Source organism: Caretta caretta, chromosome 1 (assembly GCF_965140235.1).
Source record: "Caretta caretta isolate rCarCar2 chromosome 1, rCarCar1.hap1, whole genome shotgun sequence".
NCBI classification, from domain to species: domain Eukaryota; kingdom Metazoa; phylum Chordata; order Testudines; family Cheloniidae; genus Caretta; species Caretta caretta.
In genome coordinates, this window is record NC_134206.1 from 58974210 (window position 1) to 58987598 (window position 13389).

The 13389-nt window shown below is 39.0% G+C and overlaps 2 protein-coding genes across 23 annotated transcripts in view; one reads left to right on the forward strand and one right to left on the reverse strand.

Annotated features, from left to right (window-relative positions):
* LOC125636591 (RCC1 and BTB domain-containing protein 2) overlaps positions 1-12505 on the forward strand; it is a 93979-nt gene extending 81474 nt beyond the window's left edge. For 9 of the 19 annotated variants that reach the window (XM_075128477.1, XM_048849969.2, XM_048850089.2 and 6 more), the window contains 5 exons: positions 196-342; positions 2710-2901; positions 5315-5497; positions 6292-6662; positions 8671-12505. The gene's annotated coding sequence lies outside the window, so the exon portion shown is untranslated. Of the gene's footprint in view, positions 1-195; positions 343-2709; positions 2902-5314; positions 5526-5637; positions 5846-6047; positions 6268-6291; positions 6663-8670 lie in introns of those variants that run through there. The other 10 variants (XM_048850018.2, XM_048850029.2, XM_075128489.1 and 7 more) reach the window with 10 other exon arrangements.
* The window catches only part of RB1 (RB transcriptional corepressor 1), a 177415-nt gene continuing 165651 nt past the window's right edge, over positions 1626-13389 (reverse strand). For all 4 annotated transcript variants that reach the window (XM_048849917.2, XM_048849935.2, XM_048849925.2 and 1 more), the window contains 6 exons: positions 12805-12918; positions 12534-12700; positions 11460-11490; positions 10975-11117; positions 10280-10329; positions 1626-3544 (listed from right to left, as the gene is read on the reverse strand). In XM_048849917.2, the coding sequence (XP_048705874.1) occupies positions 3471-3544; positions 10280-10329; positions 10975-11117; positions 11460-11490; positions 12534-12700; positions 12805-12918 (579 nt within the window). In that variant the 3' untranslated portion in view covers positions 1626-3470. The remainder of the gene's footprint in view (positions 3545-10279; positions 10330-10974; positions 11118-11459; positions 11491-12533; positions 12701-12804; positions 12919-13389) is intronic.

The window sequence follows — 13389 nt, forward strand, 5'->3', positions numbered from 1 at the left end:
TCTTGGCCTGCAAATAACTGCAGTAACTCTCACATACTCAAGTGGGTGCACATGTTGTTTACTTAGACTTGTCTAGAGTACCACTGTTTTGGAAATACAAAATTATTCATGTTTAGATCTACATGAAAGAGCTGAAGTTGCACTGTTGAAGAAGAGCATAAATAACTGAATTCAGTTTTTTATATTCTGTTTCAGTAATAGTTAATCAGATAAGTTACGCTGACCTTTAAAACTCATCATATCAGGAAATAAGAGGACATAAGGAAGGGACCCAGACATAAAACTGCAGGGAGAAAAGGTCTCTAATACTATTGTTTGTCCAACTTTGGATCCTTAAGGCAGGTTGGTTTCCCTTTCTGAAATAAAATTTCAAACACACTAGATCATTTTGAAGAGTTGTGTGTGAAGCAGTAATAAAAGTACTAATCTTAAAATGTTATAAACTTTCAAAATCCTCTTAGGGCAATTGGAGCATTTACTGTAACTTACCAGAAATATCAAATGTACTGCTTGGAAATTGTATTCTGACAGTTAATGTGGTAGTTTCTGTAAACTGAAGATAAGATATTTTGCTGAAAACATTTATTTTTTTAGGTGAAGGTTTGGGTTAAAGCAGTCAGAAGAGTGACAAATTTTGCTTAGAGCACCCAGGTGCAATTTACAGTCATATGTACTGATTTTACAAACATTTTGGTCAGCACTGCAAAGCTAGCATAGCAACAAACTTTGTATCCAGTTGCATAAAACCTTACTGAGAAGATAGGTAAGTTTTAAGCTCCAAGTGGCAGGGACCTAAGTTTGCCGTAGCAGAGCAACAGCTGACAGATAGTCAGCGGAAGAGAAAATGAGTGCTGTGACAGTAAGAAATTTGTGAAATAATTTTCTGTAACATACATCTGACTTGCTTTCTTTGTGGTTTGTGTGCGTTATTCATTTGAAGGTGGAAAATCAGTTAAGAGGGTCAAGAGTGGTTAAGTAGACAGAGTACTACGCCATTCTACTTCCCATGTCATCAGTAGAACTTCCAATTAAATTGTAATTCCAGATTCTTTAGTTGGTGATGACGGAAGAAGCAGAAAGAGTAACTTGATTTTCAGGTGGAGTCTGCATTGTTCCATCTGAGGTAGCACAGTCTAGTGGGTAGGCCTAGATTGGGTAGCTGGAGACTTGAGTTCTCTTCCCATCTCTACACCTGACTTGGACCAATTCTGTTATAGCATTGTGCCTCATGGTCTCCTCCTGACCTTTGTCTTGTCTATTTAGACTGTAAGTTCCTATATATATGTATATGTTTGTACAGTGTCTAACACAAGGGGGTCCTGATCTTGTGTGCTACTGTAATACAAATAATGATAATGCTGGTAGAAAATATAGTTAGAAAAATCTGAAATGAACTCAAACTGAGGGAACTAATGGAAGTTTTCTAGATGGCTTAGGGCTCAAATGTGTATTTAGATCTAGATCCCTGTACATGTACAGAGCTTCATTGAAATCGATGGGACTCTGCTCACACCAGTTGTAGGATTGCAGCCTAAGCATGAAACAGAAGGGTGTTATTTCCACATGATACTTTCTCATTAACTTTATACCTAATAAAAAAGGAAGTTACAAAGATCACCAATAAATCTTATTAAAGCTATTTTATTTATCTTGAAAGGAATGAAATCCATTAGTTGTACAATATGCAACCATACACGTTTAAATGTAGTCTTCAGTCTGCCTGAACAAAAAAAGTACATTGTCACAGTAGAGAAAGGATAGCCTGTCTGAGTACTGAACTCTGCAGTATACTACTCCTTGCAGTTCTCTAGCCAGCAAAGTTAAGATCTGGGCACTATTCTAACTGCAACTATGGAGCTTAAAGTCAGTGTATCCCATTATTTGTAGTATGTTTCACCTGTAAACTCTGCAAAAAATAAGCAAAGAAACGTAAGATACTAACACTTCTGTACATACTTCAGGAAGTTGAAACCATATTCAGACTTAAAACTTAAGGTAACTGTTTTATTTCAAGGTTCATCAATATTTCCAAATCAATATACTGTTGTACAGTTTTTAAAAATTGCTCTATGATTAGATTTTGACTGACAAAAACTGATCTTTAAAAAAACCAGATGACACTACCGAAAGTATTTTCTATTTTTAACTAAGATTTTTTTTTAAAACATGTTTCTGTATAATAAAACCCAGGTGCTTTTTTTCGACTGTATCTGCTTTAATTTAGGTAGTTGAACAAAACTAAATCTTCATTAAAATGAATGGGTAATTCTAAAGGCAGCAGCAATCAAAAAGCTCTGCTAGAGCTGCTTTTTAGACTGCTAGAAATGAAATATTTTTATACCTTTATACTAGCAAAATACCCACAACTGAGTAGCTAATTTAAAAATGTATTTGTTTAGCAATAATTCAAATAGCCTTAAAAGTTGTGCCCTTTTATGAAGAGAGGGAGGACTTTGACCACATTTTTCAAATCTGGATGCTTCACATATTAAACTTGACCTAAATATGAATTTGGGTGCACTTTGGAAGTCAGGCTATTCATCCTTAGGAGGCCAACTTGAGGCTAGGGTTCTGTTCCCATTTCTTGGCAAAATTGAGTAAGCTAAATCACTGACTTCAGGCAAATCAGTATTTGTAGAGGTCATAGCAAGAAACTCCAGGTTGGTAACAGTATGATTTCATTTCATGTACATTCTTCTTATTTTTCAGGATCCAGAAATATCAGAAAGGTCACTTTGAGTATTTTGTACCTGGGGAAAAAAAATCTGTCCCTGGAAAACACTTACTGTCTGAGTAATTCATACTCAGTGAGGTTCAAACTGACTTAACAGATGACCAGCAGTGTAACTGTCCACTCAAACTGTGAGGGGAAAAAGTACTAGAAGATGTTAAAAATCTGAGGTATCTGTTATTTGTTTCAGTAGTATGGCTATGTGAGTTTACTTTACACTGTGTTTGCATGTTGTACTTACAATGGTAGGACCTAATTCTGCAACAGTTATGACTGCATGCATAGTAAAGTTAATGGGTAATGGTAATTCTACAGAATCAGAAGTCGTTGCAGTATCTGGCCCCTGATTTACAAAATATGCAAATAGTGCATAAAATTCCAACATTAAAATGAAATCTAATGAACAAAAGAATTAGTGCATTTCAAATCATTCTATCTAACTTCATTTTTGATAGAGTTCAAAATAAGTAGAATGAATTGGCATTAAATGAACAATATTGCGATAGGAAGCTGAAAAACTCCTCCAAATCCTCAAAAATATATAAATTAATAAACTCAGTGGTTTACATTGTGTACATGCTACATCATAAGGCATAATATAATGAAAAACACTGAAGTAAAAAAAAAAAGCCAAACATTTTAAACTAACAATTGATAATAAAGTAACTAACATGGTGGCTGTAAAAGAAAGACAAATGCAGAGAAGCATGCGGTACACCGCATGGTCCTGAGAAGATGTTCAATTTTCTTCAGTGGCTGATGTATCTGTTCCATCATTTAGTTTTTGCTTTTGCATTCTTGTTCGAGTAGATGCTAGAGAAAAGTGACAGTAATTTTACCACCTTTTATAGTAAATCAACTTGTGCAAAACAATTTTAAAGGGTGTATTTATTCATGATACAAAGAATTTAACTTTTAGCCTGACACCTTTTCTAAACAAATTAAACCCTAATTTGAACTACAAGTACTCAAATATTTAATTCTGAATTACTTTGGTAATTCTGACTTGCCAGTTTATTTTACAGCCTTAAAGAACTGTGTACTTACATTGTACAACTCCATGTACTTATACTGGCTCCCATTATTCAAACTCTCTCTCTCTCTCTCTTTCCTGAGCCCTATATGTGGGTCAAGTCCTTTTATTGCTCAGAGTAGCTAATACCTCAGTCAGAAGAGAACTCTGCATCTGAAGTCTGACTCACCAACTTCCTCTAAAAGGAACTTTTCTAAAACTTCCGTGGCTAAATAATCGCACGCTATTAAAAAGTAACTAGATAAAAGACTAGAACATCAACTCAAACTTTGCAACGAGTAAACTACGAACAGGACTGAACCAAATTTTAGTTCCCTACCCCAATTTAACAAAGATATATGTAGAGTGTTTGGTTCAGCAGACATGCCTGTCTTAGAGTAGAAAATCTGATAGGTTAACCAACTGTTTTTGGTGGGGATAAGGTTGGGCATATCCACTGATTTATACACAAGATGTGACAAGCAGTGAAAAACTATACAGTAAAACCAATATTATGGCTGCTGAGAGCAGTGGTTCTCAACCTTTCCTGGCTACTGTACCCCTTTCTGGAGTCTGAAGCCCAAGTCCCACTGCCTGGGGCTGAAGCATGTAACTTAGCTTCCTGGGGCCCCAGGCAATTGCCCTTCTTGCCATCTGGTAATGCTAGCCCTGCACTTGCGACCCATCCTGTGACCTCACCCTGGCGGTTGCGACCCCCAGGCTCAGAAACACTGATCTAGATCAGCAGTTCTCAAACTGTGGGTTGGGACCCCAAAGTGGGTCACAATCCCATTTCAATGGGGTTGCCAGGGCTGGCAATAGACTTGCTGGGGCCCAAGGCCAAAGCCTGAGCCTCGCCGCAAGGGCTGAAGCTGAAGCCTGGGTGGCGGGGCTCAGGTAACAGTTCTGCTACCTGGGGCAATGGGGCTTGGGCTTTGGTCCCCCAGCTTGAGGTGGTGGGGCTCAAGCAGGCTCAAGTTTCAGTCCCCCCGCCTGGGGTCATGTAGTAATTTTTGTTGTCAGAAGGGGGTCACGGGTATAATGAAGTTTGAGAACTCCTGATGTAGATGAGTTGATGTACCCTCTGGAAAACCTCTGCATAACCCCAGAGGTACACGTATCCTTGGTTGAGAATGACTGGCTTAGAGCACTGACAAGGTGTGGTCTCAAGAGGGAGGGCAGTTTTGTTTTTAATTTGGTGGGTAAGAATTTTACTTGAAAAGCTGAAGGGAACCCTGTAAAAGCAGAAAGAAACATTGATCTGACTGCCTGTAACCACATCCAAGGAAACATAAAATGTTTATTATAGCTGATCTGTGGTGTTTCAGTATTAGAACAAGGCAATGTACAAAACTATGCAAAATGCAGTCTTCTGTGCATATACAGTTAATGGAGCATATGCCTTCCAGGTACTGAAATCCAAAGCAGTTCACCTGGTCTCTTCGGTGCTGCTGCATCTGGGGATAATTTGTAGTAATTTCGTACGGGTGACTTTCCATTAGAAAATGTTTAGGAATACACCTCGGTGTGACTGCTTTAAAAGGTGGACTTTAACACAGATTTCACCGCAGGGCTATATGAAAGAAGCAGGGATAGAAGACTGTGAAAATATAGAGCTCATTAAAGTGGAGCCTAAAGAGCACCACTCTACCAAAAGCTGCATCTGAGACCCGCCATCGAATGCAGCATGTAGCCACATAACTTCTCTGCCCAGGAAGCCTTCTGATCTTGAGTATCCTGCTTTATCTTCTGAGGTGTGAGTCCTCTGTATGCATTCTTAATGTAGGTTAAGCCATTTGGAAATGGTGTCTTTATAGGCTTTCATGCTGCTGGGTCTGGGATTGAAACAGGATGAGATGCAAGCATTTTTAACAACTGTTCTGTCCTTTTCAAGGGTATTGTGAATCTTCTCCTGAGATCCAGTGTGGGTAGATGATTTTTTCTTTTCATACTTGAAGTCAGTATTAAAAAAACAACTACTTTCTGGGATGAATTCTTCCTCTATTATTTTGTCCCTGTGGAATATGCAGTATAGTGGCTTGCTGGAGCACGTTATACAGCCCCAATCCTGCCAAGATAACAGGTCACTGGTGGTTAAGAAGGTAATACCGTTGAGTGCATGCAGCACTAAAATAAGGGTGGGATCTTCAAAAGTGTACCACATTGGCCTAACTGCTCCTATTCAACTTGAGGAATTGTATCATTCACTTCAATGGGAGCAGAGTTAGGCCAACTCTAAGCACTGTTGAAAATCCCACTCAAATCCTGTCAGACATCTCATTTTAGGTCTAATGCTTTCAACAGGTATGTGAATATGATCTGCCAAACAGGCCCTCTGGGAACAAAGGACTGAATGCTAATGAAATCTGCACTTTAAGTACTATGCACCAGTTCCGGGGACTATGAGATGAAAGAGCTAATGGAACGTCAATTGCTTTATATCTGCAACCTCTCTCTGTACCAAGAACTGAAAAAGGTTCCAAATAAAAATGTAAGCCTTCAAGGATGATTCCTTCCTGGCCAATAGGTGTTCTCTTTTCCTTTGCAGCCTGTTTTCTTTAGCTCTTCCTATTCAGAAGGATCATGGACTTTGGGTTCTACTTCTGAGAGAACGTTGAGAGAATAGGTTATTCCTCCTTGATAACAAGTGCAGTATGGCCTGGGATGTCAGATACGTCAGCTCAGACAACTTCTGACTCATGGTTCAGTGGAGAGCAATCAACATCATACTGTTCTGTTTGATCTTCTGTACCGCTCTGGACAGTAGTGGAATTGGACAGAAGCTATAATAGAGAATTGGGATGACCAATCCAAGGACAGATATCCACTGTTGCCACTTTCTGGAGGTCCTCTGTGGAGAGGTTTTGCAACTTTTGCTGACACGGAATACTGTTTACTAAACCAAAAGGGACTATTTGTGTAAGTAGATACCATTTGATTGAGTAAAGGGTGAAAAATCTGGCACTACAGTGGTATGCTGGTTTTCTGCAAAGGTGAAAGGTTATCTAGGTTGTTATTAGTTTGAAAGCTCAGGGTGCAGACACCATTTGCTGGGATCTCTGGGCTCCACAGATCCTGAGTCAAACTGAAGATGCTTCACTGACTGCCTTATAGTGGAAATATGCTTCTTCTTATGCTCTAATGATGAGAGAAAGTCTCTTCATAGACAGGGGATGAATCAGTCTCCCTCTTTAGCTTTCCGTATTTTGTGCATTTGTTGAGTGCCTTGAGCTTCAAAATATTTCTGATTTTTTCTAGATCTCTTTAGGCCCAGGATAAAGATGGAGTATGTTCCAGAGAATCTCTCTTTAAAGAATATTGGTTTAGCTGGCCTTATCAAGAGGAGACAGTCTGACGCTGCCTGCATTGTCAATTTCTCAGGGTTCTTTGTTGTCCTTAGTTGTAGCAAATGTAGGGATTCCTCCAACTAACATTTTATAATTTTTAAAGACTTATTGATCTGAGAACTTTTCTATATGAAAAAATATATATATGCCCACCAAATCGGGGTATACCTCTTATTCAAGTGCATATTTTATGCAGTTCAATTTGTGAACTTCAAGGTGGGTGTCTCGGGTCCTCATCTTCTGAAGGTTCTGTTTCCAAATGGACCTTTGGATGTTCCTTTAAGCCTGTTGTAAATAAAAGCCTAAAAGGAGGGGCAACTTCGTTAAGTGTGTGTATGTCTACTTGCTTGAAATGGTGAATGAGTAGCATACAGTTATGTGCTTGGCAACTGCATTACTGAAAAATCCTCTGAAGATCTCCCTTTTGGAAGTGAGCTGAGGCTACCAAGCGCTTGGGTAGGTGCTTAGTTTTGCATTCGCACTATCTTTCTGCTACACTGATAACTACCGTGGACCTTTATTGAGAATATGAGGATATCCATGGTAGCATGAAGAAAAATTATATCAAGATCTTGTTCAACAGTGCTTGTGCTCAAACATCCCTTGTGGAGTGGAGTTTCTTAAGTATTTTGTTAAGGGTGGCTTTGTTGAAGTGAATTGTTGAGATGGGTTCTCAGGGTGCTTTATATCTAAGTTTATAATTTCAGCATCTAGCAGCCTTTTACTTTCCATCCAATTCTGGGAGGGCAAATCCCCCTCTGTGGGGATGACTGATTTCTTTGTCTCAGCTACCACTGTAGCCTGATTTTTTAGGTATTTGTACTATCTGTTGGTAGCTTGGCTATTAGTTGTAAAGTTTCATCATCTGCCTGTTTTGACATCTGCCCGTGGAAAGTTGGCCCAATGCTAAGTTGATTAAATCTCTTATGGCTATGTTGATTTTGAATTTAGAATTTCTTTTGTTAGTGGATAAGAAACATTTATATATCAGAAACAGATGGTTCTGGCTTGGTCTTTTAATGGGGTTGTTTCCAAATTCAGTGCCAGTAGGTCTCTTTGAACCACAGTATTACAGTGGTTCCTGTGACCCTTTGAGAGATGGAATTTCCAGAGTCCCCACTTGGGTTTTTTGGCCATCTTGCATTTCCTTGGTTGAAAGAAGCTTCAGTCACAAAATTTGTATAATTCAGTTTAATCTTTTGGGTCCCGTTCTCCTTGGAATGACCCCAGCTTGCTTGCTTTTTTTTTTTAAATTATTTTCAGAAGGGTATTAAGGGATGATTCCAACTCATCTTCAGATATCCAGCAGAGAACCTCAGTGGGCATGTCTGAGAGAAGGGGATCAATGAGAAACTGAATATGGGCAAAATTGAGCTAGTGAAGGGAGGACTGAGTTTCTCTTAGGCAAGAGAGCCTCCTCCCCACAACTTTTCCCTTGAAGGTATTTCTGTGATTAGCGGAGTACCACTACAGTGGCTCCATGTCCCTCTGATGTGATAGCACTGCTGGGGCAGTGGATTTGTGTGTTTTGGTGGGTCTCCTGCTGCTTCTGGTCTCCTAAATTTCTGCTCTTCATTTAGCTCATCCAGTTCCCAGTCCAACTGAGAAATCTACGAGCAGAAGAGGCATCATGGTCCTGTGGAAGAAGAGAGCCCCGAACTGCAGATTGTCTCCATACTTTCTGCAAACACTTGCTCCAATACTCCAGCTAGAAGACATGCAAGTCTGTACTGGGAAGCAAGGGAGGACAGAAGACATATCAAAGTAGAGCTATTGCTGGTGAAATTCCAAGACAGAATTTAGCAGATGGAGAGATGTTTTGAGCTCCAATCTCTACAATAGATCCAGATACTTGAAGGAACATAGATGGGAGTGGGCTCTCAAATGAAAGAGTCTCCCTGCCTCCACTGACCAATGAAAGGGGAGCCAGACCACACGTAAACTGTAGCAATTTTTAGGGTCGTGGGGGGGGGGCGTAAGACTGGCAGCTTTCCTTACACAAAAATGATGTCATGGAAGGTCTTAGGGGTTTTTTGTGTGTGTTGTGGGGGGCCTGGAAGGGAGGCGGTAGTAGGGAGCAGTGGTACTCAAGAATTTCTCCGAAATCTGCCTCTATACTAAAACCTTTTCCAGCCTAGAGTGTTAACTGCAGTTGCCTCTAAGACAACATTGCTACTGGACCAACAGGCAGCTGGAAACACTTATTCATCAGAGCACCTCTGGTGGATTGTATTTTGGGTTTTGTATATGTATTTTATTTTTATTTTTGTGTATTATAGCATTTATCTGCAACACGAACAGCTCCAAAAGAAACCAGCACAGCAACACTTATTTACCATTCACTGTACTGAACATTTTATTTCTGTAACTAACTTAGCAAGATTAGATCAGTTACCAAATCAATTTAAATGCAACTCTTTTGAGGTTAAGTGCAATTTTTACAACCGGTAAACCACACATACAGTTGAATAATTTAAGAGAGGCTAAACATTCGTTTTCACATTCAGTATTAAAGCTTTCAGTTCAATACTCTTTTATAGGTCAAACCCACGCAAGTTGTCACAAACAACAGCTGAAGGTCTGAAAAGAAAGTTAGCACTAATCTGGCTGTAACACAATGTATGTCTTGCCCTCAAGCCTCACCAAATCCCCCAGATATCCACCATGAGAGTTCTATTGTATGTCCAGGGGAGTATATGGTATGATTCCTCCCTATCCTCTTCAAAAATGTGCCATACAGCTCCATATGGTAGATCCCAACTACAGACTAAGCACATACTATACATCCCTTAAGATCCCCTTTCTATCCAAAAGCAAATGATAAATTTACTACAACAAATCTTTTGCATATTACTTAGAACCGTATTAAGGCCAGTATTTATTTAGAAAGCTTCAGTCTAAGAATTTCCGTGTTTAAGAAAAATTTGTCATGTTCATACACTATCTCCAGGAAATGTCTATCTAGGTCAGTTAGCACACTTGAAATGGTGGCCCAGTATTTCCATTTTAAACTAGATGGAAACTCCAAGACTGAGTAACATAATAAATGTACCCAGTAATTCCTGCTGTTACTGAAATTATGTACATGTTTAGTAAGATTTTTATTTGGAGAAGTTGGCAGGCAGGGAAACAACCTTTTTTATCCAAGATTGTCATTTCTACTTATTTACTATAGTAGACGATACTTACTCATTTCTGCAAGCTTTTGCTGGAATTTGGACTCTCCAGGTAGGTGTTTGCTGCGGACAGAAAACATTTAATTGAAGCAAGTAGCATGTTCTTTTTATTTTTGTTTAAATAAAGCAAGTTACTAACTGTGGTTAGTTCACGTCAGCTCCGTCACCACCTCTATCTGGTTTCTTATAAAAAATGCAAACCTAGCCCTAGTATTTTTTCCTGCATACCAAAGCTGATTCAAGAGTTGTTAGCTTTCTGATACTCAATTTTGCTAAGTTTGACCAAAGCCACTTGAGACAGTAGTTTAATATCCAATTCTGGTCCAGCAGGAGACACTCTTGCTCCTGACACTAGAGAGGTTCAGATTCAAGAAGCACTAGGCTAAAATCTATCACGAAATATTTTATATTATTCCATATATTAGGTGAGAGAGGTAATATCTTGTATTCGACCAACTTCTGTTAGCGAGAGAGACAAGCTTTCGAACTTATGCAGAACTCTTCTTCAGGTCTGGGAAACAAAACAATGGAAAATACTGAATTTTGACAACACAGCTACAACGCTGCATACGTACATTAGCTAAGACATAGTACCTCTGTATGATGGTAGCTTGTTTGCTTTGTTATTATTTTGCTAAACCTTATGTTATAGGCCTCCAGAAATAAAAGTACATATAGCTTCATGACAAGTTAAGAACTATATCCTACCTTCCATCTGCCTCATCCTGTCCTTCTATATCAAAGCGAAGTCTCTTCAGTGGTTTAGGAGCAGTGCTTACTTCAGCACTACGTTTCAGCTGACGGTCACTGCTACCCACCATTTGGTTTATTTTCTGAAACTTCTCAGAAGTCTGGGATTACAAGACCATAAAAAACATTCCCCATTAACTATGTACATTTTCCAGACTACTAGCCAAAAATCAATTTTTCAGAGTTCTATATATCTGCTGTCTTTTAAGGGCTCTTTAAAACGTTCCCTAACTACCCTAATATAACATGGAAGATCTTTTATAAATTCAGGCTATTTCAGAGATGCTAGCAAGTGCCCCAGTAATCTTTGTGTTTACAAATTCCACAACACACTCAACTAAAGCAGTGACACTGACCAGTTCTACAAAACAGAAAACTGCACATTCCTTCCAATGTTTTTTAAATATATACACAAGATTTGACATTCAAAAACTTTCACTCACCCCAAATGATTCACCAATTGACACCAGGATTCTGTCAAGACAAACAAGATGACAACCTTTAAAGATTAAGCCTTATTTATCAGTGAAAAGACAAACACTCACAAACTTGCATAATTTGGCATGAAGACTAGTGAAGAGAACATATGCTTTTTAAGAAATTGGCATACTAAACTAAAGAAATCACTCCTTTATCTCTTAAAAATATGCTAAGCATTCAATGAGGGCAAAATATTCACCACAACCTTAATTTCTTCTTAAATTTTTACAATTCTAGACAGAATTGTAGAGGAAGTGCTGAACCACCAAATTAGAATCACCTTGAACTGCACGTGGAAGAGAAACTGTGGAATGGAGAGAATTAGAGGCCGGCTTAGTCCATTCCATGCTTTTTGACAGGAACACCCCGTTCTCAGTAGGTGGGTAGCCCAGACATGCCCTTCCTTTGATCATTACCTTTAGATGTTTGCTAACCAATCATAGCAGGAGTTTAACCTAAAACAAACAATGATATTTGTAACTTTTTCAGTGTCCATGCCCATGCAATCCTTGGCCTCTGTGCTGAGCCTTCCCACGAGGGGCCTGTTGTGATGGTGTTCACTGGGCACTAGACTAAGACAACAAACTCATTTTGCATAGGCCAAACAGCCAGAGTGTGGCAATGGATGATGTTCAATTGCTACCATCCCTGGCTGAATCAAAAACTAGTAGCATAAAGCTAGACTGCTGACCCATTATGAGTCCTCTGAGCCATCAGTGCACATGCTGGTTGCACTGAAGTAGTTCACATTTTACATGAATATGATATACATAGTGATAATATATAACAAATCAAATGAGGTACATCGAAGAAGAGATGTTTCTATTTCATACTAAATCCATCTTCCAGTGGATTGATTGCCAACTAAAAGGCCTCATTCTAAGTAAAGGTTGCAAAATAGGGCTCAAACTTTGGACCAAAAGAAAGAGCTATAGCCATTGATATCTAACAAAATCACAGTGTATAATTTCCTAACTTGCTTGAATTAAATACTTATTTGTTACTGTCACCTGCTCAGAGAATTGTTTATTACCAACCTGGATCTTGGAGTCATCTTTGTGGGTGACAACATCCCTTCAGAGAATTTGTATGGACTCTTCAAGGGTGAGATGTAGATGTTATTTCCAGCAGGGACACGTAAGGGTGAATTAGAAAACTTGTAAGGACTTCGAGGAATGTGGGGAATGGGTGACAAGGTGGGAGGCTATGACAAAAGAGTAAGTAAGATATTTAATAATTACAATATAATGTTTTTAAGTCAGTTAAATTATTAACTTTCAGCACAACAAATATATAAGAACAACTCACCCTATTGGAGGCATACTGCAAAATGTTAGTTTTCAGTTTCTGCATAAACACTAAGTTGTAGAAGACTATAATGGAGTCATATTGTCCTTCCCTGATCAGCACTCGTTTGAAAGTCTACAAAGGGTTAAAAATTATATATTAAAAATAATCTTAAATTTGAATTTCAGTCCAATTCCCACAGCATGGACCATTTATTTAAATCAGCATTGGCTAACATTTAAGGGTGTTTGTGTTTTGTGTGCTAGCTGCCAGTACTGCTGCTTAGGGCTTTTCTACACTCAGTTTTTGCAGATTTAAGTAAATTCGTAGAAAAACTGACTAAGCCCTGATCTACACTACGGGGTTAATTCGAATTTAGCCGCGTTAGGTCGATTTTAAAATGGATGCGTCCACACAACCAACCCCGTTTTGTCAACTTAAAGGGCTCTTAAAATCGACTTCTGTACTCCTCACCCAGATGCCCAAGAACACGGGGGGGGGGGAAGGAGGGCTCCAGGCACCCAGTCACTGCACTCCAGAGGATGGCCCAAGCAACAGAAGGTTGTCATTCAAACAATTTGATTTGTAGCATGGCTACAAAAAGCA